The 25,618-nt window shown below is 44.1% G+C and overlaps 2 protein-coding genes across 2 annotated transcripts; both read right to left on the bottom strand.

Annotated features, from left to right (window-relative positions):
• Positions 1 to 5,508: 5,508 nt before the first annotated feature.
• Positions 5,509 to 10,269, bottom strand: c27h1orf74 (chromosome 27 C1orf74 homolog). Its single transcript, XM_073030897.1, has 2 exons — positions 10,153 to 10,269; positions 5,509 to 7,168 (listed from the first exon to the last, which is right to left on the bottom strand). Exon 2 carries the CDS (start codon positions 7,150 to 7,152, stop codon positions 6,340 to 6,342), a length of 813 nt encoding a protein of 270 aa, XP_072886998.1. The 5' UTR covers positions 7,153 to 7,168; positions 10,153 to 10,269; the 3' UTR covers positions 5,509 to 6,339.
• A 2,260-nt stretch (positions 10,270 to 12,529) lies between these two features.
• Positions 12,530 to 24,143, bottom strand: LOC140717371 (coagulation factor X-like). The gene is made up of 5 exons (XM_073030887.1): positions 23,988 to 24,143; positions 22,563 to 22,723; positions 19,719 to 19,743; positions 18,153 to 18,266; positions 12,530 to 13,436 (listed from the first exon to the last, which is right to left on the bottom strand). The coding sequence occupies exons 1-5, from the start codon at positions 24,049 to 24,051 to the stop codon at positions 13,282 to 13,284; spliced, it is 519 nt and encodes a 172-aa protein (XP_072886988.1). The 5' UTR covers positions 24,052 to 24,143; the 3' UTR covers positions 12,530 to 13,281.
• Positions 24,144 to 25,618: the final 1,475 nt, after the last annotated feature.

Raw genomic sequence — 25,618 nt, 5'->3', positions numbered from 1 at the left:
TCAAATCGTTAGAAATAGGTGACATAGGATCAGAAGTTGTTGAATCTTTGTGGATAGAGCTAAGGAACTGCAAGGGTAAAAAGACCCTGATGGGAGTTGAATTCAGACCCCCGAACAGTAGCAAGGATGTGGTCTACAAGTTACAATAGGAGATGGGAAATGCCTGCCAAAAGGGCAGTGATACAGTAGTCATGGGGGATTTCAATATGCAGTTAGATTGGGAAAATCAGGTTGGTGCTGGATTCCAAGAGAGGAATTTCTAGAATGCTTAAGGATTCTAGATCTGATTTTTAAATCAGCTCACGGTTGAGCCCACTAGAGTATAAGCTATTCTGAATTAGGTGTTGTGCAAGTAACTGGAATTGATTAGAGAGTTTAAGGTAAAGAACCCTTAGGGGTAAGTGGTCATAATATGATCGAATTCACCTTGAAATCTGAGATGGAAAAGCAGAAGTCAGTTGTGTCAGTATTACAGTGGAGTAAAGGGAATTACAGAGGCATGAGAGAGGAGTGGCCCGAATTGATCAGGAAAGAACACTGACAAGGATGATGGCAGAGCAGCAATAGCTGGAATTTCTGGAAGTAATTCGGAAGCCACAGGATATATACATCCCAAACAGCAAGAAGTATTCTAAAGGAAAGATGACACAACCATAGCTAACAAGAGGTCAAAGCCAACATAAAAGCTGAAGAGAGGGCATATAACAGAGCAAAAATTAGTGGGAAGTTAGAGGGTTGTGAAGGTCTAAAAACCAAAAGAAAGCAACTAAGAAGTCATCAGGAAGGTAAGGATGGAACACAAAAGTAAGCAAGCCAATAATATTAAAGAGGATACCAAAGTTTCAGATACATAAAGTAAAAAAGAGAGGCAAGAGTGGATATTGGACTGATATCGGAGAGGTACTAATGGGGACAAGGAAATGGTAGATGAACCGAATAAGTATTTTGCATCAGTCTTCACTGTGGGAGATATTAGCAGTATGGTGGAAGTTCCAGGTGTCAGGGGTCATGAAGTGTGTGAAGTTACCATTACTAGAGAGAAGTTTCTTAGGAAACTGAAAGGTCTGAAGGTAAGTAAGTCACCCAGACCAGGCTGTGTATGCCCCAGTGTTCTAAAAGTTGTCTGAAGAGATTGTGGAGGTATTAGTAATAACCTTTCAGGATCACTAGATTCTGGAAAGGTTCTGGAAGACTAGAAAATTACAAATGTCACTCCACTCTTCAACCGTAGACCAGTTAATCTGGACTCAATGTTTGGGAAGATGTTGGAGTCGATTATTAAGGATGAGGTCTCAGGAGGCACATGATAAAATAGGCCATAGTCAGTATGGTTTCCTCAAGGGAAAATCTTGCCTGACAAATCAGTTGAAATTCTTTGAAGAAACGCCAAGTGGGATAGACAAACAAGAATCGGGTGACATTGTGTAATTGAATTTTCAGAAGGCCTCTGGCAAAGTGCCATGCATGAGGCTGCTTAACAAGCTATGAGCCCATGGTATTACAGGAAAGATTCTAGCATGGACAAAGCAGTGACTGATTGGCAGGAGGCAAAGAGCGGGAATGAAGGGAGTCTTTTCTGGTTGGCTGTTGGGAGTAGTGGTGTTTCACAGGGGTCTGTGTTGGGGCCAATTCTTTTTGCGTTTTATGTCAATGTTTGGATGATGGAATTGATGGCTTTATTGCAAAGTTTGCAGATGATGCAGATAGGTGGAGGGACAGGTAGTTTTGAAGAAGCAGAAAGGCTGCAGGACAGACAGATTAGGAGAAAAGGCAAAGAAATGGCAGATGAAATACAGTGTCAGGAAGTGTATGATCATGCACTTTGGTAGAAGAAATGAAAAGATTGACTCTTTTCTAAATGGAGAGAAACTGCAAAAAAAAATGAGGCACAAAGGGATTTGGGAGTCCTTTGCAGGATTCCCTAAAGGTTAACTTGCAGGTTGAAACTGTGGTAAGGAAGGCAAATGTGATGTTAGTTTTTATTTCAAGAGGACTAGAATATAAAAGCAAAGATGTAATGTTGAGACTTTATAAAGCACTGGTGAAACCTCACTTGGAGTATTGTGAGCAGTTTTCGGCCCTTTATCTTAGAAAGAATGTGCCAATTCCAGATCTGAATGGCCTGCCAAATGAAGAGTGTTTAATGGCTCTGGGCCTGTATTCACGAGAATTCAGAAGAATGAGGAGTGACCTCACTGAAACCTATCAAATGGTGAAAGGCCTTAATAGAGTGGATGTGGAGAGGATATTTCCTATGGTGGGAAAGGGGAAAACCAGAGGACACAGTCTCAGAATAGAGGGGTTTCCTTTCAGAACGGAAATGAGGAATTTCTTCAGACATGAATGGTGAACCTGCGGAATTCTTTGCAGCTATGGAGGCCAAGTCTTTCTATATATTTAAGACAGAGGTTGATAGATTCTTTATTGGTCAGGGCATAAAGGGATACAAGGAGAAGGCAGGAGATCGGATCAGCCATGATGAAATGGCGGAGCAGACTCAATGGGCCAAACAGCCTAATTCTGCATTTCCAAAGACACTGAGAGTGATCAGGAAGATGTCATTCAGCTGAAGGAACACGTACAAGCTGGAGGAACTCAGTAGGTCGGGCAGCATCTGTGGAAACAAGCAGTCAACGTTTCGGGCCGAGACCCTTTGTCAGGACTGAAGCGGGAGGGGGCATGGGCCCTATAAAGAAGGTGGGGGGAGGGTGGGAAGGAGCAGGCTGGTCGGTGCCAGGTGAAAAACCAATCAGAGGAAAGATCAAGGGGTGGGGGAGGGGATAGGCAGGAAAGGTGAAGAAGGAATGTAAAGGGAAAGCACTATGTGTAGTAGAAGGCGGCAGAGTCATGAGAGAGGTGATAGGCAGCTGGAGGAGGAGGCAGAGTGAAACTGGGATGGGGGGAGAGGGAGGGAATTACTGAAAGTTGGAGAATTTGATGTTCATACCAAGGGGCTGGAGACTACCCAGACGGTATATGAGGTGTTGCTCCTCCAACCTGAGTTTGGCCTCATCATGGCAGTGGAGGAGGCCATGTATGGACATATCCGAATGGGAATGTGAAGCAGAGTTGAAGTGGGTGGCGACTGGGAGATCCTGTCTGTTGTGGCGGACGGAGCGGAGGTGCTCGACGAAGCGGTCCCCCAATCTGCGTCGGGTCTCGCCGATGTAAAGGAAGATGTACCGGGAGCACGAATGCAATAGATGACCCCAACAGACTCACAAGTGAAGTGTTGCCTCACCTGAAAGGACTGTTTTGGGCCCTGAATGGTGGTAAGAGATGAGGTGTAGGGACAGGTGTAGCACTTACGCTTGCAGGGTTAAGTGCCAGGTGGGAGATCTGTGGGGAGGGACGTGTGGACCAGGCAGTCGTGGAGGGAACGATCCCTGCAGAAAGTGGAGAGGGGTAGAGAAGGAAAGATGCGCTTAGCGATGGGGTCCTATTGAAGGTGGCGGAAGATGCGGAGGATAATATGCTGGATACAGAGGCTGGTGGGGTGGTAGGTGAGGACAAGGGGAACTCAGTCCCTGTTGTGACGGGAGGATGGGGTGAGGGCTGAAGTGCCGGAAATGGAGGAGATGTGGGTGAGGGCATCATTGATGACGGCAGAAGGGAAACCATGACCCTTAAAGAAAGAGTACATTTGAGACGTCCTGGAACGGAAAGCCTCATCTTGGGAGCAGATACAGCGGAGATGGAGGAACTGGAAATAGGGAATAGCATTTTTGCATTTGGCAGGGTGGAAAGAAGTATAGTCAAGGTAGTTATGAGAGTCAGTGCGTTTATAGAAGATGTCAGTGGACAGTCTGTCTCCAGAGATGGAGACCGAGAGATCGAGAAAGGGGAGAGAAGTGTCCTAGATGGACCAAGTGAATTTGAGGGCTGGGTGCAAGTTACTCAGCTGAAGGAGAGGTGCGGCCCAGGAGGGATGAAGAAAGAAAATTGAAAAGCTTGAGCTGTAAGATCTTCCTCAAACTATTCTTACATTTTCCACCAATTCCAACTGCTGCCATAAAGTTCAAAATTCCAAGTAAATTTATTATCAAAATACATATATATCACCATATACAACCCAGATTCATTTTCTTGTGGGCGTACTCAATAAATCCATATTAGAATAATAATCATAATAGATTAAATGAAAGACTGTGTTTTGCACCTCGGCTCCAGAGGAACATTGTTTTGTTTGGCTGTATTCATGTGTATGTTTGAATAATTATACTTGAACTTGAACTACTCTGCTACTTTTGGCTTGTCAATGGACAATTACACCTAAACCAGCACACAACCAGTGGACACCACCCACCCAGCAAACTGCCTTTCCCAAAAGCTCCCTTCTGCAAAGTACTATAGGGCTATTAAAACAAAAACTTCACACCGTCTTAAAAGCTTCTTCCCCAGGCAGTTAATCTCATCAACCATTAATGTAGCCCCTAGGCGTTCCCCTCTATCTATTACCCTTCACTGGGGTAAACACTTAAAACCATTTTTATGACACTATTTACATATTAAATATATGCTGGTATTTATAGTGTTTTAGGCACACTTATTTCATTTCTATACCTTCACCTCTATTTTTTCTTACATCATTCAGCATCAGAATCAAGTCTAATATCACTGACATGTCATGAAATTTGTTGTTTTGCAGCAGCAGTAGTACAATGCATTAAAATACTATAGGTTACAATAAGACTAATTATTTATAACTCTTTGCAATTGTTAAATGTTTTTGTTTTCTGTGCCTAAGACTTTTGCACAGATGTATGAGTGATGATAAACCTGATTCTGAAATGGGTCTGAATCGTGGACTGAAGAGTGGGAAGGGGGCAGGGAGAGGGGATTCATGGTTGGAAAAAGGGGAAGGGAGAGGGGAGGGGGCAGAAAACACTAGAGAGACATTCTGTAATGATCAATAAATCAACTGTTTGGAATCAAATTACTTTGCCTGGTGTCTCAGGTCTGGTGTGTCTGCACCTGAGCCAACCCCCGCACCTGGCAATCCTTCTCTGCCACCTGTCCCAGAGCCCTCCTTTGCCATTCCCAATATGTTTTGCTCCTGCCAGATATACAAACTTGCTCTCCACTCCACGTTGACAAATCTAGTACCGTGCAAAAGTCTTAGGCACCCTAGCTATAAATACATGCCTCAGACTTTTGCACAGGACTCTAAATGTACATGGTGATTAAAGCTGATCCTTGATAAAATTATTATCTCCCAATGCAATAGATGTTGCGATAACCTGGAATAAGTTCCCTTCAGAAACAAAATTTACATTACAAACATTACACTGCTGTGAAAACACTGGCCGGCATGACTGCAGAGAGTGACCAGAGAACACAGAAGAGTACAACACAGTACAGGCCCTTTAGCCCATGATGAAGAGGCTTCATATCTTCCCATAAACCCACTGGAAATTGTGAATGTCCAAGAGGAAGCTGGAACTGGTAATGATGGAAGTAAGAGGTGCAAAAAAGTCTAGTCTCTTTCAGGCAGTAAATGTCTTGACATTCTTTCAACTTAAACCTTTATTTTATTTAAATGTATAGCACAGTAAGAGATCCTTCCGACCGGGAATGACCCGCTGTCCAAATACACCCATGTGACCAATTAATCTACTAACCCATATGTCCTTGGAAGGTGGGAGGAAACCAGATCACCTGGACTAAATCCATGTCGTCACAGGGAGAATGTACAAATTCCTTACAGACAGAGACAGAAAGTGAACCCTGGTCACTGTACTACTGTTATGTTCACCACTATGCTATGGTGTCTCCCTCCTAAACCTCTTCAATATATCCTTAATTACATCATCATCATGTGCCGTGTTGTAAGACGTGGGTAACCATGGTCTTTATGGACCATGATTGTTCTTGGCAATTTGTTCTACAGAAGTGGTTTGCCATTGCCTTCCTCTGGGCAGTGTTGTTACAAGAGGAGCAACCCCAGCCATTATCAATATTCTTCAAAGATTCTCTGCCAGGTGTAAGTGATCCCACAACCAGGACTGGTGATATGCACCACCTGCTCCCATGGCTTGCCATGAACCTGATCGGGGGGGGGGGGGGGGGGGGGTATGCAGATGCTATACCTTGCCCAAAGTTGGCCTGCAAACTAGTGGGGGGAAGGAACATCGTACAGCTCCTTTGGTAGAGACGTATCTCCACCCCACCACCCAATCCTTGATTTACTCCATCATTAGCATCCTAGTGTTAGATCCTAAAGTCAGGAATTCACTTCCCAGGCCTCTTCCTTCCTTTGCCCATCTTTACAAGTCATTTCCTTTGACTGTGCTCTGCAATGCAGTATCTTTTGTGTCAAAGTGTTGCTGTGCGTAACATTTACAACGTAATACAAGGCAGACACACTGCCTCTGTGGAAATGCAGAGATCAGAGAAGGAGCACTGCTGGTTAAAGTCTGACTGCAGGTCCCTCTGCCATGTCTCTATGGTGCTGTGTAAATCTGGGTAAAGGCTTTCCGGTACACTGAATGAGTACATTCTGTGTTTGAGGTTTTTAGTGATTCTGGGACAAAAAGCAGAGATGGTGAAAGCTCGAAGTTGAGTCATGTCTAAGCAATTCTCAAAACTCTTGTTGAAATCAAACCAGTATGAAACAGGGAACCCAAGGAGGAAACCAAACACTGTACAGAGGTTCCAGTCTGAACAGCAGATCTCACTGGTGGTTACAAAACCTGAATTACTTCTCCCTGTTTGAATTACCTGGGATCTTAAATGTTTACAAATAACATCCATCTGGGCTTTGACTTGATTTGACACCAACGACTCCGCTAATTGTGGGTCATCTCTATGCGCAGAAACATTGATGACCCGAACACCATTTTCTGGAAGAGCTCTTTCCAAGTGTCTGACAGCTCTGTCTAAATTTATTATTAAGATATTGTCTTGAATGCTCAGGATGTGCAGGTCTTCGGAGAGAAGCCCCATTTTCTGTAGCTCCTGGACATATCTCCGGATCTGTTCTGCACTTGACAAGCAGTAATCAAACAAGAAAGCAGGCTTTAATCCACAATCTACTGCTAGAACTTCAGCGAGGAGCTGTAAGCACCTTGATTCAGGAAAATTCCTCTTTTGATTCATCCTTAAAGACTTTCGTGTCACGAAGGTCAGCTGTTCCTTCTGTGCAGCCTCCATTGTGGAAACAAACACTCTAAAATACAAAAGAGACACAAGTAGACCAAGGAAAAATCTGTTCAAATGACAGGGAATATTAAGGAGATATTTCTGCAAATATATCTAATGCTGGGTGGCAGGGTGGAGATACGTCTTTATCAAAGGAGGTGTAAGGTGTAAGTCCCTCTGATAGCCTGCAGGTCACCTTTGGGCAAGGTGTAGCACCTGCTTTGCTCCCTGCCCCTGAGCAGGGTCACATCAAGCCATGGGAGCAGGTGGTGGATGGTTGTGTGAACTGAAAATCCTACAGAATGTAGTGGATTCGGCCCAGTACATCAAAGGTAAAGCCCTCCCAACCACTGAGCACATCTACATAAAACAAGGTTGTAGAAAAGCAGCATCCGTCATCAGAGATCCTCACCACCCAGGCCATGCTCGTTTCTCACTGCTGCCATCAGTAAAAGGTACAAGAGACTCAGGCTCATCAGGTTCAAGAACAGTTACTACCACTTAACCATCAGGCTCTTGAACAAAAGTAGATAACTACAGTTACTCGCCCATCCATTGAGATGTTCCCATAATCAATAATCGTACTTTAAGGACTCTTGATCTTGTTATTTCATGTTTATTTATTCCTATTTCTTTATATTTGCATTTGCAGAGTTTGTTGGCTTCTGCACTCTGGTTGATCTTTCACTGATCCTGTTATAGTTACTATTCTATAGATTTGCTGAGTATGCCCGCAGGAAAATGAATCTCAGGGTTGCGTGTGGTGACATTAATGTACTTTGATAATAAAGTTTACTTTTAACTTTGAGCTAGTGCCAGTCACAAATCCTGGTTATGTGACCACTGACACCAGGCAATCACTGAAGAGTACTGATAATGGCTGGAGTCACCCATCTTGTAAAGAGACTGCCCGGAAGAAGGCAATGGCAAAACACCTCTTTTTGAAAATTTTGCCAAGAATAATCATGGTCAAGACCATGATCATACATATCACACAACTGGGCAAATAATGATGATATCTAATATAATGATTACAGAGAGTAATTAAATGAGTGGTCTCAATAGCAGAACTATGTATTGTCTGAACTTTATGCAATATAAATGTAAAAGGATGATCATCCAGAAGATCAAGATGATGGATAAATAGTGAATTGGCTATTTGGATTCAGAATTAGCTTGCCATAGAATGTAGTGGTCATAGAGACTTAAGTTTAACTGGAGGTCTGTGATTAGTGGTGTTCCACAGGGATCTCTGCTGGCAATGATATGAATGACCTGGATGAAAATGTAAACTGCTGGGTTCAAAGTTCAAAGTAAATTTATTATCAAAGTACATATATGTCACCATATACAGCCCTGAGCTCTATTTTCTTGCGGGCATACTCAATGAATCTATAGAATAACAACCATTACAGAATCAGTGAAAGACAGGGCAGACAACCAGTGGTCAAAGGAGAACAAACTGTGGAAAAGGCAGATGGAGTTTAACCCAACCAAATGTAAAGTGTCACACCTTTGTAGATCAAATGTAAAAGAGACCTTACTCCATTAAGACTGTTCAGGAGCAGAAAGATCTTTGGTCAAGTTCCTAGTTCCCTGAAAGTGGCCACACAGTTAATAGAGGGGTTAAAAAGGCACATGATATTTATCAGTTGAGGCACTGAGTTTAGAAGTCAGGAAGTTAAGTTTCTGCTTTATAAAACTCTAGTTAAGATGCATCTGGAGTATTGTGTGCAATTCTGGTCACCCCATTATAGGAAGGAAATTGAGGCTTTGGAGAGAGCGCAGAAGACGTTCACCAGGATTATGTCTGGATTGGAAGGCATGTGCTACAGTGAGAGGTTGGACAAAGCTGGGTTGCTTTCTCTGGAATGCCAGAGGCTGTGTGGAGATCTGTAAGGTTATGAGAGGCATAGAGTAGATAGGGAGTATCTGTTTCCTGGATTTGAAATATCAAAGACCAGTGGACATGTATTCATGGTACAACACTCCAAGGGTAAGTTAAAAGGAGATGTGACGGGCAAGTTTTGTTTTTACACATAAAGTGGTGGATGCCTGGGTGGTGGTAAAATCAAATACAATTAGCAAACACGAGGAAATCTGCAGATGCTGGAAATTCAAACAACACACACAAAATGCTGGTGGAACACAGCAGGCCAGGCAGCATCTATAGGGAGAACGACAAACATCATCAAGTCATGGGAGCAGGTGGTGGATGGTTGTGTGAACGGAAAATCCTACAGAAGGTAGTGGATTCGGCCCAGTACATCACAGGTAAAGCCCTCTCAACCACTGAGCATATCTACATAAAACAAGGTTGTAGAAAAGCAGCATCCATCATCAGAGATCCTCACCACCCAGGCCATGCTCGTTTCTCACTGCTGCCATCAGTAAAAGGTACAACAGTCAGGACGAAGGGTCTCGGCCCGAAACGTCGATAGTGCTTCTCCCTAGAGATGCTGCCTGGCCTGCTGTGTTCCACCAGCATTTTGTGTGTGTTGTTCAAATACAATTAGGGACTTTGAATAGATGTTGAGATTGGCGCGTGGATATAAGGAAAATGGAAGGATATGGACATTGTGTAGGGAGAAGGGATTAGTTTAGTTGGCCATTTGATTACTAATTTAATCGGTTCGTCACAACATTGTACAAGTGGCTGCGCGCTCCCGAACCCCCAGGCTCCGGATGCGCCCCCACAACACCACACACAAAGTGCTGGAGGAACTCAGCAGGCCAGACGGCATTTGTGGAGTACAGTCGACATTACAGACCGAAACGCTTCAGTAGTCCCGGCCTGCCGAGTTCCTCCAGCGTTGTGTGTGTTACTCGGATTTCCAGCATTGTGATTGAATGTGCCCCTATCCACTGTGCTGGGAGAAGGGAGGCGGGATCTCCATGGCAACCGGGGCCAAGGTCGAGCGGTCTCCGCGGAGGCCTTGGCCATTTCCAACGCGCCCCTGCGCTTGCCCACCCGAGTCCAGTCCGGCTGCCGGACGCCACCGCGGAACTCACCGGCACGACCGGCGCCGCCGCTCCAGCAGAGACAGCAGGCCGCGCGGGGCCTTGTGGGAGGCCCGGTGTGGGCGCAACTTCCGCTTCCGCTTCCCGAGGTGATGCGGAGTGGTGAGTGAGGGTGCGGGAGGGGTCAGGAACGGGAATCAAGCACGAGGGAGGGTATTCAGCGCAGGCGGGGTCGGGGCATTTTCCTTCCTGTTTGTGAATGGGCTTGAAATAGTGAATGCACCGCCTCAGAATAAGATGCCCCCTTATAACAGAGATGGGGAATTTCTTTAGTCAGAGGGTGGTGAATCACTGACACAAACGGCAGTGGAGGCCAAATCATTGGGTATATTTAAAGCAGACGTTGATAAATTCTTGATTAAGTTGTCAAAGATTACAGAGAGAAAGCACAAGGATGGAGTTGAGGGGGTTGTTAAATCAGCCATGATAGAAAGCTGGAGCAGATTCAATGGGCTGAATGACCCAATTTTGTTCCTATCTCATATGGTTTTATCTGCAGTATTTTATTCTTACAGAAGTCTTGATACTTGTTAACACATACAAACAAGCTGGATGAACTCAGCAGGTCGGGCAGCATCCGTTGAAAAGAGCGGTCAACGTTTCGGGCTGAGACCCTTCATCAGCACTGAAGAAGGAGGGGGCAGGGGCCCCATAAAGAAGGTGGGGGGAGGGTGGAAAACCAATCAGAGGAAAGATCAAGGGTTGGGGGAGGGGAAGCAGGGAGGGGATAGGCAGGAGAGGTGAAGAAGAAATCTAAGGGGAAAGCACTATGGGTAGTAGAAGAAGGCAGAATCATGAGTGAGATGATAGGCAGCCAGAAGAGGAGACAGAGTGAAAATGGGATGGGGGAAGGGAGAGAGAGGGAATTACCAGAAGTTGGAGAATTGGATGTTCATACGAAGGGGCTGGAGACTACCCAGACAGTTTATGAGGTGTCGACTACATTGGTGCTGCTTCCTGCACCATTGCTGAGCTCGTCAATTTCATCGACTTTGCCTCTAACTTTCACCCAGCCCTCAAATTCACTTGGTCCATCTCGGACACTTCTCTCCCCTTTCTCGATCTCTCTGTCTCCATCTCTGGAGATACACTGTCCACTGCCATCTTCTATAAACCCACTCGCTCCCATAACTACCTTGATTATACCTCTTCACACCCTGCCAAATGTAAAAATGCTATTCCCTATTCCCAGTTCCTCTGTCTCCGCCACATCTGTTCCCAGGATGAGGCTTTCCGTTCCAGGACATCCCAAATGTCTTCCTTCTTTAAGAATCGTGGTTTCCCTTCTGCCGTCAACAAAGATGCCCTTACCCGCATCTCCTCCATTTCCCGTACTTCAGCCCTCACCCCATCCTCCCGTCACCACAACAGGGACCGTGTTCCCCTTGTCCTCACCTACCACCCCGCCAGCCTCCGGATCCAGCATATTATCCTCCGCAACTTCCGCCACCTTCAACAGGACCCCACCACTAAGGATATTTTTCACTCTCTACCCCTCTCTGCTTTTCGCAGGGATCGTTCCCACCCCGAATGTCTGGTCCACATGTTCCTCCCCACAGATCTCCCACCTGGTACTTATCCCTGTAAGCGCAAGTGCTACACCTGTCCCTACACCTCCTCTCTTACTACCATTCAGGGCCCCAAACAGTCCTTCCAGGTGAGGCAACACTTCACTTGTGAGTCTGTTGGGGTCATCTATTGCATCCAGTGCGGCCTCCTCTACATCGGTGAGACCCGATGCAGATTGGGGGACCGCTTCGTCGAGCACCTCCGCTCCGTCTGCCACAACAGACAGGATCTCCCGGTTGCCACTCACTTCAACTCTGCTTCACATTCCCATTTGGATATGTTCATACATGGCCTCCTCTACTGCTATGATGAGGCCAAACTCAGGTTGGAGGAGCAACACCTCATATACTGTCTGGGTAGTCACCAGCCCCTTGGTATGAACATCCAATTCTCCAACTTCCGATAATTCCCTTCCTCTCCCTTCCCCCATCCCACTTTCACTCTGTCTTCTCTTCTAGCTGCCTATCACCTCTCCTGCCTATCCCCTCCCTGCTTCCCTTCCCCACCCCTTGATCTTTCCTGTTATTGGTTTTCCACCTTCTTTATGGGGCCCCTGCTCCCTCCTTCTTCAGTCCTGACGAAGGGCCTCGGCCCGAAACGTTGACTGCTCATTTCAACGGATGCTGCCCGACCTGCTGAATTCATCCAGCTTGTTTGTATGTGTTGATTTGACCACAGCATCTGCAGTGTACTTTGTGTTTGATACTTGTTATGTTGCAGAAGGTGCAGGGTGTTGCTTAAAGTGTAAAGGTTTACAACTAGATTTAATTAATGTACTGAAAGATTACTGATCACTGGGTTTCAAAGAGTCCAAACTTTAATGACAAAACTTGGAAGAGGTTGGTAAACGTTGACAATGTCTGATTTTGGAAACACAAGAAACAGTTGCTTGGATCTGGAGCAATAACAAAATGCTGGAGGAACTCAGCAGGCCGAAATCCTGCAGCTCATCAAACTGATCCCCACATTTAGTTGTAAATTGTTGTTATTCTTCAAAATTGTAACATGCCGTAGGGTTTCACTGCTGTGTAACATGCTTTAAGGTTTCACTAATAATGTAATGGTTTCTCTGTAGCAGCAATGTTCGGGTTATGACTAGAGATTACAGGGTTTGGAATGCTGCTGTTCTTTCTTGTGAGCTGGAAGAGAGATTTTCGCAGTCTTTTTGCCGAGGAGAGATGAGGAGAGAAGACACGAATGGAGAGAGTTGGTAGACCGCCGGGCAGGGTGGACTTGGAGCGAGGGTCCAAAGGAAAGTGATGATCGGAGGAGGTCGATGGTGGACAATCAACTTATCTGTGAGCTCCAACATTGTGCAATAAGATTGTTTCATAAGATTGGGCCCTTTTTTTTGTTTTCTTTACTAAACATTTAGTCAAAGTAAGAATTATAAAGGTTAATCGTTTAATCGCATATTGTGTATTGTTTGTTATTTCGGGGTACTGATTTGTAACAGGACACATCGTGCAACATCCACCCAAACAAGATTTCTTAAGTTTAGCTGGGCCGGGAGCTATCACCCTCTATGTTTAGCTGCTAGCCAAAGCAGAGTTAGAAAAGCTTAGCAAATTCTTCATGACTGTTTGATTCCAATTCTAAATTTGCAAAGCATCCTTCAGTTGGGCAATTGCAGGTGAACTTGTTGATTCCGTCTACACAAGTCGTTCCTGGTGGGCATGCGGGCGTTAAGTTACACTCATTGATATCTGGAACAACAACAATGTTAAAAGTAAGTTTAAACTTCAAAGAAAATTTATTATCAAGGCACATATATGTCATGATACAATAGCCTTGAGCTTAATTTTCTTGCTGGCATTCACAGTGAATACAAAGAAACACAATGGAATCAGTGAAAATCTGCCCTCAACAAAGACAGTAAACAACCAATGTGCAAAAGACAACAAATTGTACTAATACATAAAAAGAAACAATAATAAATAAACAATAAACATCAAGAACACAAGTTGTAGAGTTCTTAAAAGTTAGTCCATAGGTTATGGAATCATTTCAGTATTTGGTGGAATGAAGTTATCCCCTTTAGTTCAAGAGCCTGATGACTGTAGTTTAACAACTGTTCCTGAACTTTTCATATGTGACTTGAGGCTCTTGTACCTCCTTCCTGATGGCTGCAGTGAGAAGAGAACTTGGACTGGATGGTGGGGGTCTTTAATAATGGATGCTGCTTTCCTGTGCTAGTGGCCATGTAAATATGCTCAATAGTGGAGAGGGCCTGTGACAGACTGGCCTGTATTATCTGTTACATTTGGTTAGGTTTCTCTGTTCAAGAGCATTGTTAGACCTATACCAGGCCATGGTGAAGCCAGTCAGTATACTCTCCGCCACACATCTGTAGAAGTTTGTCAAAGTTTTAGATGGCATGCTGAATCTTCACAGACTTGTAAGAAAGCAGAGCACAGCGAGGTGCACAATTTGAATGCTAGCAGCATTAGCAGCATTGCAAGTCACTATTAAACCTGAATCCCAGGGAAGTGTGCCGCAACATTCCTACTGCCTGTGCAGATAAGCGATGGGGAGAAAGCACGCCAGCCCTCACCGAGCAGTCAGCAGTAGAAAGGATGAACAGCTTCCAGGATCCTATACATTGATGCATTCACAAAGAAGACACACAGCTGCTCTGCATCCTGATTATTACAAGATTTGTTATGCCACCAAAGACTCTAGAACTCTGCTATAGATGGTCCCAAGCCCAGCTGTGGAAGAGCGAGGGTTAAGACATTGGCTAAAGAACTGCCAACAAAAGCTCCAAAGGTCTCATTGTTGGGGGGAAGAAAGATCTTCAGAGATCCTGCGGACATCTTGATAAACTGGTCCAGGACAGAGGTCTCTGGCAAGTTGATGTCAGCGGCCTGTGCCCCAGTAGAGTGGTGGGCTCCACTCTAGCTAAAAGACTCTAGGATGATCTGTACATGTACGATAGAGAGCATTCTGACTGGGTGCATCACAGCCTGATATAGAGGCTCCAATGCACAGGATGGTAAGAGGCCACAGATGCTTGTAGATTCAGCCAGTTCCATCATGACTACAACCCTCCCCTCCATTGAGGACATGTTTAAGGGGTAGTACAGCAAGAAGGTGGCATCCATCATTAAGGATGGACATGCCCTCTTCTCATTACCACATGAGCCTGAAGACCCACACTCAATTCCAGAACAGCTTCTTCCCCTCTACCGCCAGATTTCTGAATGGTCCATGAACCAATAGGTTACACATGCACAGCGAGGATGACAACAGAGTGGTATGATTAAACATTTTTACTGAGTCACATTAGTAGCATTACGCGCTGGGCAATTAACACTTCATGAGCTATGCTCCTGTCCTGCCTGCCATGAGCACTTAAAAGCCCGCATCCAAAAGTGAGTACCTTCTGCACGTTGGAGGACCAACCATTGCAGCACCACAGTCTTGCAATCGATCTCATATGGTAACCATGAACACTACCTTACTATTCCTTTTTAAGTTTATTTACGAATAATTAATTAATTTTGTAATCTGTAGCAAATTTGTCTTTGTACTGCTTCTGCAAAACAGCAAATTTCATGGCATACAAGACTGATTATGAACAAAACAAATGAATGAATTTGCTTTAACGTAGTAAATCATCGCCCTGTTACCAAAACCCACAGTCAATAAATTGTCGCACATGAGAGCAAACAAGGATGGAAATTTCAAGCTGGATTGGTGAAGTCGGTGTACATGGGCTTGCAGGTTTAGTGAATGAGAATTAGGCACAGATTCAGAAAGGTGGACACATTCAGCTCACCATAGTGAGCCACCCAGAAACTACCTGTAGTCATCCCACTTCCCAGCACTCAGCCATGGTCTTATATCATAATAAGATATTGGCGCAGAGTGGGCCATTCAGCCCATTGGGTCTAGTGCCCAACTTAATCATGCCTGATATTTTGTTTGATGTGCCATTCTCTCACTTACTGTCCATAGCCCTTGACCACCCCCCCCCCCAACAATCAAGAAGCTATCAATCTCTGCCTTAAATACACCCAATGACTTGGCCTCTACAGCAATTAGGCAACAAATTCCAAAGATTCTCCCTCCTCGAGCTGAAGAAATTCCTCCTCATCTCAGTTCTAAAGAGGCACCTCTTTATTCATGTGCTTGGATCCTACATGCTCCAACTAATGGAAACATCCTCTCCATGTCAACTTAATCCAGACCTTTCAGCTTCAATGAGATTGCCTCCCATTCTTCTGACCTCTGTTGAGTACAAGTGAGAGCCATCAAATGTCACTGATATGTAAAATCTTTCATTCTTGTAAACCTCCTTCAGGGCCATCATGTGTTTCCTTAGATACGGGGCCCAACATTCCTCACATTTCACAAAGACCTGGCAATTCAGGTCCTCATCCAGAGAATTCTTGGATGTTCTGAGTCCCTGCCTCTTCCACTCAATTATTCACAGCGATTCAAATTGTAACACCTCTCTGCTCAGATGGTCTCAACATTCAGAGAATAGGAAGGAGGAAGCAAAGTGGTAGAATGCCCCCAAAGACAAACGAAGTTTATCATGTCAGGTGATCAGCAGTTGTTGTCAGTTCAGATGTGACCAGCCCCTTGTAATGTGAAGGGTTAGTTTACTTGTCACTCGGAAGCTGCTTCTGTCGTGCTGGTCGTCAGTTGACCAATTCAAAGGATGCAGTAGCTCTTTCCCATTGGTTGCCTTGTGTAGCATGATGCCAATGTCCAGTTCTGGACACCTCAGGGGTATAAGAATAGCACATGCTAGAGATTGGCTGTCTGTCCTTGTCTCCAGGGGCTCATCTTCACACTGAGATCATGTCCAGTGCTGAAGAACCACTGGGAAAGTACGCTGCAGATACAGGAGGACCCACACGCATACTTAGCTAAGTATCTGTCGAATGTTTATTTGTTCAAGCTGGGGAGAATTAATGAAGTACCGGTTGAGTTTTAAGTGTCATGGAATGGTTAGTGTCATACTTTACGTAACTTATGGCGACTTAGATGTCTGAACGATTGTCCTGATGAAGGGTCTCGGTTTGAAACGTTGACTGTTTACTCACTTCCATAGACGCTGCCTGGCCTGCTGAGTTCCTCCAGCATTTTGTGTGTGTTGGTTGAATGTTTTACTGTTTGTAAATAAGTGGCTAACCTGCTTATTCTTGCTGCGCAAGTTGGCTCTGTAGTTAAGAAGACATTGGCCGTCATCAATTGTGGGATTGAGTTTAGGGGCCAAGAGGTAATGTTGCAGCTATATAGGACCCTGGTCAGACCCCACTTGGAGTACTGTGCTCATTTCTGGTTGCCTCACTACAGGAAGGACATGGAAACTATAGAAAGGGTGCAGAGGAGATTTACAAGGATGTTGCCTGGATTGGGGAGCATGCCTTATGAGAATAGGTTGAGTGAACTCAGCTTTTTCTCCTTGGAACGATGGAGGATGAGAGGTGACCTGATAGAGGTGTATAAGATGATGAGAGGCATTGATTGTGTGGATAGTCAGAGGCTTTTTCCCAGGGTTGAAATGGCTAGCACAAGAGGGCACAGTTTTATGGTGCTTGGAAGTAGGTAAAGAGGAGATGTCGGGGTAAGTTTTTTTACGCAGAGAGTGGTGAGTGCGTGGAGTGGGCTGCAGGTGACAGTGGTGGAGTTGGATACGATAGGGTTTTTTAAGAGACTCCTGGATAGGTACATGGAGCTTAGAAAAATAGAGGGCTATGGGTAACCCTAGGTAATTTCTAAGGTAAGGACATGTTTGGCACAGCTTTGTGGGCCCAAGGGCCTGTATTGTGCTGTAGATTTTCTGTTTCTATTAATATCTTCTGTCTCACTTAACAAACCCGTGAACCTGCTTTACCATAATATCTTTCTTATTTTTTTTATTCTTTCTTACTTCTCTTCTAATATTTGTATATCTGTGAGTTTGTAATGCTATTGTGACACTGTAATTTCAATTGGGATCAATAAAGTATCTATCTATCTCTCACTTATCCTTCCTTTCCAAATTCCTGCTCCCCCATCTCTGATGTTTACACAATCTAGTTCCATTAGCTGTTAACAAAGGGACCCTGTGCCAAGAACTTATTAGTTCAACCCCATTGTTGCCATCTCTGACCCAAGACCCTACTATACAGCTAGCAGTACCAAAGTAGAGTCATTGCATTTCACAGCAGAGATACAGGCCCTTTGGCCCAACTCTGCCATGCCAACCACGGTGCCCATTGTTTGGCCCATACACTTCTAAAACATTCCTGTCCCTCTACCTGTCCAACTGTCTTCTAGACATACACTAAATCCATGCAAGACAGGGTGTTTGAGCCCCCATGTTACTCTCAGATACCATAACCCATCACCATTCTGATCAAGATATTACTGCTTCCTAATGACTACCGTCAGAATTCATCGCTTGAGAATGGAAGTTCTCTTACCTGTTTCACAGAAGGTTCCATTGAATCCTCCGAGACATTTACATTGTGCTCCTATGGCGGTGTTCCGACAGGTCCCATTATTTTGACAGGTTATTGAATTACAGCTCACCCTGGCTGGAAATCAGAAATTAAATTAAAGGGTTTTATTTCTGCATGGCAGCAAGGGGAGCAAATTAAGCCCCGTATCACGGGAATCCGAGTGGATTGAATCTTTATCCTGGTCTTTGCAATTCTAATTAAAAGTCCATTACTTCAATATACAATCTATACAAATCACAAAACAACGCAGAAACTACATGTAAGTATATGTTCTGAATAAAGTTGGTCCTTCATTCTTTAGCCAGAGGGTGGAGAATCTGTGGAGTTCATTTCCACAGACAGCTGTGGGGGCCAAGTCATTTGATTATATTTAAAGTGGAGGTTACTAGGCTCTTGATTAGTCAGGGCATCAAAGTTTGCAGGGAGAAGGCAGGTGAAAGGGGTTGAGAGGGATAGTAAATCAGCCATGAGCAGACTCAATGGACTGAATGGCCTAATTCCACTCTTATGTCTTATGGTTTTATACTTTAATTTTTACCCACACATTCCATTTTGAAACTTGTTTGTTAAGATAATTAAAATGCATGCCATTGTCAGGCATTAGACCACAGATCATGGAAGAACAGAGCACAGGAACCAGCCCTATAACAGCTCAGGCCAACAAAGTTCAGAGTTCAATTCTGACGCTCTCTATAAGAAGATTGTACGTCCTTCCTATGTGTGCATGGGTTTCCACCAGGCTCTCTGTTTCCCTCCTGCAGCACAATTTAGTAGATTAGCAGGTTCATTGTAAATTGTCCTGGGATTAGGCCTGGGTTAAATCTGGAATGTCCTGTTCTGTGCTATATTCCTTGGAATGTAGGAGAATGAGGGAGGTTTGATAGAAGTATATAAAATTAAAAGGGGTATAGATAAGGTAAATGCAAGCAGGCTATTTCCACCAAGGTTGTGTGGAACTACAACCAGAGGTCATGGGTTGAAAGATGAAAATTTTAAGGGGAACATGAAGGGAAACTTACCACACAGAGGTTTGTGAGAGTCTGGAAGGAACTGCCGGCAGAAGTGGTGCATGCGATCTTGATTTCAATCTTTAAGAGAAGTTTGGATAGCTACATGGATGGCAGGGTTATGGAGGGCTACGGTCCCGGTACAGGTCAAAGGGAGTAGGCAGTCTGAATGGTTCAGCACAGACTGGATAAGCCAAAGAGCCTGTTTCTGTGCTGTACTTTTCTATTACTTGATAAATAAATAAATAGTGGTGACTTTCCACTTCCCTTTCGATGCAGGGTCTCGATCCAGAATATCAACTCACACCTTCTGCCAACATAGATGCTGCTTGACTCACTGAGTCCCCCTCCCAGCATTCTGTATAACATGATGTTTATTTCCCTTGACAATCTTTAGTCCTTCTTTCCATTTAAATCAGAACATGAAGGGAAAATTGTTTCACTGGTGGCTGGAACTTACATTCCTCAAAGTGAAAGTCCCTGCGGCTTTGTGAGAATGATAAAATGGAGAGCCACATACCTGTGTAGAGTTTCCAGAAGGATTCCTTAGAAAGAGAAAAGAGAAATACATTAATAACAATTGGCCTTGGTTCAATATCTGGTGAGGACAATATTGGTGGCTTGGCCTCAGATGTCAGTGAAAGGGAACAGAAGCAGACGGTGCTGAAAATGCTCAGCAGAATCTTTGGAAGAAGGAACTAGGTCAACATTATACTCAGATCACCAGACCAGCTTCATAAGACAAATGAAACCCCCTCACCGTAGCTCAGTAGTGAGAAGGCCACCTTTTATAAACAATATATGTATAGAGCCGGTATGATTTGGGGTTCAACCAAACAAGAATGTTGGGAATTACCATTAAAGGAACCTCAATTTGAGCGAATGCTGTTTAATTACTGATCATGCACAGTTATTGGCTGCCAAGAAATCACAGATCGTACACCTGAATAAATTATAAACTAAGAATATTTACAAATTTCAGCTTTATCAACAGTTAATAGGAAAAAGAAAAGGAAAAACGAGCCATTACAATTAAACCAGTATAAATGTGCATATAAATAATGGAGCTCGTTTCTGTAGTGGTTGGGTATACCACTTTACTCATGGTGCAGAATTCTCATCACCATTCACAGGGAGAACTTTCCTTCTTGAACTTCTTCGCCTCCTGAAGCACTCCTTACATTAGGGTTTTCCCTTCAGATACAAAGCACCAGGTGTCTTCCTTGATCCTCTCCCATCCGCATCTCCCGCTTAAAGACCACGAACCCGACCACTGTCTGTCAGAAGTCTCTACCCTTCCAGATCTCTACAGAACCTTCTCTCCATACCACCATCCTGATTGGCTGACACAACATTCCTAAGCTGAACAACTTCATTCATTGTCCACTCAAGGAATTCAAAGGGTCAGGATAATAAGACCATAAGACAGAGGAGCAGACTTAGGCCATTTGGCCTATAATGGTGGTATGGAGATTATCTTCAGCTGAAACTAAAACACTCTCACCAAAGATACACACTGCTTTTACAGAAAACTGCTAAAATCAAATACTTCACAGCATGGCAGTAGAAATCCTAACCAGGGCATTACAGGTGCTTTGCGCTGTGTGTGACTGTTGGTACAATGTTTTACACCTTGGCCCTGGAGTAACACTGTCTCGTATGGCTGAATTAATGCGTATTCTTGTATGGTTGAATTGAAATTGATTTCGATTGAAGACATAGGAACAGAATTAGGCCATTTGGCCCAAGCCTCCTTTCAGCCTTTGCAGCTCCAGGGAAAGCAACCAAATTTGTCCAGCCTCTCCTTATTGCGCTTGCCCTCTAATCCAAGCTGAATCCTGGTGAACCTCTTCTGTGTTCTAAAGCTTTAACATCCTTCCTGTAATGAGGTGCTCATGGATGAACAGAATACGCCAGATGTGGCCTCACTACAGTTTTATAAAACCACAACATTACATTCTGACTCTTGAACTGAGTGACTTGACCAATAAAGGCAAGCACACCATATGTCTTCTTAACCTCCCTATCAAACCGTGCAGTCACTTTCAGAGAGTTATGAACTTGGACCCCACAATCCACCTGGCACTTCCTGTTTATATTTCAGATTTCTGACACCTTCAGCTTTTAACAGATTGCCATTTCTGTGCCCAGAAGACAAAGGAGCCGAGTTAGGCCATTCAGCCCATTGAGTCTGTTCCAACATTCATTATGACCGATTTATTATCCCTCTCAACCCCATTCTCCTGCCTTCCCCCTGTAACCTTTGACGCCTTGACAAATCAAGAACTTATAAATCTCCACTTGGAATATGTCCAATGACTGGGCCTCCACAGCTTTCTGTGGTGATGAATTCCAGAGATTCACCACCCTCTGGATAAAGAAGTTCCTCCTCATCTCTGTTCATATTCTGAGGCTGTGCTCTTTGGTCCTAATGATGAGGCTGCAACATGGAGGTGGTTTATATTGTCCACTATAAGATGTGACTGACATTGGTGAGCCGAGTGAGGTCACTGAAGACACTGTGGGTAGTGGAAGACATGACAATGTTGTTCCTCGGTCGTGGTTTTAGTTAGCTTTCTTCTCTTGAGTCCCCTTCGTCTTGTGTCCACCCATCAAAGTGATGGGTCCTACCACCAGTAGGACAAAGTGGCATTTGAGGTGAGATGAACTGTGTCATTCTCCAGCAGTGAACAGACTGAACATACACTGCATGGGTTGCCTCATAGTCTCGGGTATATAACATCAAAGGATATGGGAAGAAGGGAGGAGAATGGGGTTGAGAGGGATAACAAATTAGCCATGATTCATGGAACAGACCTGATGGGCCAAATGGCCTAATTCTGCTTCTCTGTGTTATGGTCTTATTCTCCTGACCCTTTGAATTCCTTGAGCAGACAATGAATGAGACAACAGTCTGGAGGGTGCAAAACATCATCATTATGTGACATGTTGTATGAAATCGTTATGTGCCCTGTTGTATGTGGGTAATCATGGTCTATCCATGACCATGATTGTTCTAGGCAAATTTTTCTACAGAAGAGGATTTCCATTGCCTTCTTCTGGGCAGTGTCTTTACAAGACGGGTGACCCCAGCCATTATTGATACGCTTGTCTGCCTGGTGTCAGTGGTCACATAACCAGGACTTGTGATCTGCACTGGCTGCTCATACAACCATCCACCACCTGCACCCATGGCTTCACGTGCTAAGCAGATGCTACACCTTGCCCAAGGGTGACCTACAGGTGAGGGAAAGGAAGGAGCACCTTATACCCTCTTTGGTAGAAATGTATCCCCACTTCACCATCCAAGGGGTGAGGAAAGCAGGGGCTAAATTGGAATTGGACCTGCAAAATTTGTCCTTACCGTTTTGGAATTATCTTCAAAAATCTCTCGGGCTTCTTCCTTTGAGCATGTTTCTTCCACACACTCTCGCTCCATATTTCCTTCTTTACGCTCTTCAAAATATCTGTTTGCCCTGCGGATTCGAGACAGGAGCTGCAGAGCCGAAGGTTTCTGTAGAAAGGCTCAATAACACATCCACAGTATTAAACATCCGGTGCCTGTCTGCTGACGGAACTGTGTCATGACGTCAGACTACTACCTCTGAAATGCTTTGGTGTGCACTTGCAATGAGATTGGATTTGTACAAAAGCAGAAATTTTCTTCTCTTTAACTTTAAAAGCCAACACTGTGATTGCCTGTGATGAAACTACTCTGTCGAATGTCACACTACATTCAGGATGGTCTCTCCAGATAAGAAGAGGTGAACTGAAGTAACAGAAACTGTAAATATTATTCTGACAACAGCCTTGACAGGATAAGCAAATAAGATGATGAAACCAGTTGCTAGTTACTTATTCACCATTGGTTCATAAACAGAGTTTAAAATGAAAAACAATCTCTGTAACCACATCCTCACGATGATCACAAGCTCATTCTACTCAGTAAAAAGCAACAGAAATTTCTCATGTTAACTTTTATGATACATTGTACGGGGAAACAACTTCCCATTATACAGGATTCCTTATAATCAGAGATTAAGCAGTCTTTCCACATCTCCCTGGAGTCCACTAGCTGGGAACAAAATCACTGGGAATTCTTACACAAAATCTGTTTTCTCAATTCCTTGCTTTGCTTAATATAGCTAATTTCAAAGTCTACTTGTACTAATTTGTTCATCTTAAGGAATACATTGGTTGTTGTGTTTCTCAGTCTGACCCTGGCATTGGGAGATGGTGAAAGGAAAAGACACAGTGTCTAACAGTGCAGCAAGGTGAATCACCTGCACGGTTCCCCCTAAGCTACGCAGATGTACAGCCACGCTGTAACTGAAATGCTCCCGTGCACATAGATTATGTTACCAAGCAGCAGGAATGAAAACTGATGAGAAGAAGTTAACAAAACATTCAAGATTTTCTTTGATCTACTGAATTTCATCAACCCTCTGATTAATAAATAAAATCAAAAGTATGTGATGTTTCAATTTTCAATCTAAATATTTATACTATGCATATTACAAATAAAAACATTTAAAGTGCTATGTAGTTTTCAGGCCATGTAAAAATTTCCTGCTTAGAGCAATGTTTGGTCTGTTCAGCTTTAAAGCAAATTAGAGGAAACTTTGATCACCTGTCAGGGACAAAGAGAGCACACAAGTCTCAAGCTATTATTTGACAATTCCTGTCAACAAGCTTCTCCCAAAGTCACCTCCGTGGGAAGAACACCATCAGCTGGAGGAGATGTACAGACGGGAGGAACGGGTTGCACTGAGAGCTCATTGATGCTTACCGTCCTTCGTGTGACAGCCAGTGAGAAGCAACAAGATGATCCCGTAACTGAGGACGAGCTTCATCTTGTTTTGTCACTGTCCGATCCGACCAATTGGAGAGACACGACGGGGGATTTTGCAAATGGATCTATCTCACTCAAATCACAGTTACACTCTTTATATAGTTAGTACTTTTTCAGTGTTTTGCAAATATTTCTGTTAATAAATAACCAACGATTTTGAAGGACTCACAGGAGTACATTGACTTTTGGAAATAAATTCTGGTAATGTTGACAGCAGAAAAGTGGAACACCTTTCTTCTCAGTCTGTTCATACATTGAAACCGCATTGGAGCAGAGAGAATTCCTGGTTGTAATAGTGCATTTGTTATGTTAAATCATACAAATATCTTGATTAATGCGTGAAAGCTGTTCAAATCTCTCAATGTTTATCCAAGTGTAAAAGTTGTGCTGACCGTGAAACTCCCAACTGCTCAAGTGTTCTGATCTTTGATGTGAATTGGTGTTCTAAGCAATCTCAATGTACAGAACAATTACAGTTAATTTCCATCAAACATTCAGTTCTTGAACCAACTGGCAAAACCCTGGTCACTACGGTTTGTTAACACAATGACCACTATGATCATTTTGTACTATAATGGACATTTTCTGGTCTAATTCTTCTGTCTTGTAAAAATTTTGTGTTACTTAAAGATATAGAGCTTAATTTTATTTGTCACATGTATGTCGGAATATTGAAACATACAGTTAAAAGCATCGTCTGCGTCAACGTCCAACACAGTCCGAGGATGGGCAGGGGGCAGCCTGCTAGTATCACCATGCTTCTGACATTAACATAGCTTGATCACAACTCACTAATCCTAAACCATGCATCAGGGAGAGGGTCAGGCGGCGAGTGGCACCCTCCCTTGTGCCACTTGTGACTTGACCCTCTCCCTGTGCCACTCATGACCTGACCCTCTCCCTGTGCCATTCACCGCCATAATGGAGTTGTGAGTGAGTTGCACAGGGAGGGGGTCAGGCGGCGAGTGGCACAGGGAGGGGGTCAGGCAGTGAGTGGCACAGGGAGAGGGTCTTGCAGTGAGCACTGCACAAAGGGGGTCAGGTGCTGAGCGCAGGGAAGGGGTCAAGTGGCGAAAGGTGAGGATCGAAATTTGAGCAGCAAGCAGTGAGGGGTCAGGAAGAGGGGCAAGGGATGATACCAGCACCTGATGCAAAACCTTGTGTGGGATTGGCTTGTTTGCCAGACGAAAGCCGCTTCCGCCATGACGGTGTTTGATTGGCCCATTTGAAATCTGCAGCAGCTCTTTCCCATTGGTTGCCTTGTGCATCACAGCTCTGGTGCCCAGTTTCAGACACCCCAGGTGTAAAGACTAGCACATGCTGGAGGCTTGCTCTCTTTCCTTCGTCCCCAGGGCACGCCTCACAGAACCAGTGAGAAGGGTTGCTCCTCGCACACTTTGAGCTCAGTGTTTGTTTGTGGAATATTTTGTAGTTTGTGTAACTTGGAGGAACTTAAATGTTCGGTCAATGCCTTTACTGTTTATAAATAAATGCTTAATATGCTTATTTGTAGTTGGGGATTTCTGCCTCACGCAGCAATCCCAGGAACTTGCTTGCACGTTAAATTT

Source organism: Hemitrygon akajei, chromosome 27, assembly GCF_048418815.1.
Source record: "Hemitrygon akajei chromosome 27, sHemAka1.3, whole genome shotgun sequence".
NCBI classification, from domain to species: Eukaryota; Metazoa; Chordata; class Chondrichthyes; order Myliobatiformes; family Dasyatidae; genus Hemitrygon; species Hemitrygon akajei.
The sequence above is the reverse complement of the archived record's forward strand: the minus strand, read 5'-3'. Positions and strand labels throughout refer to the sequence as shown.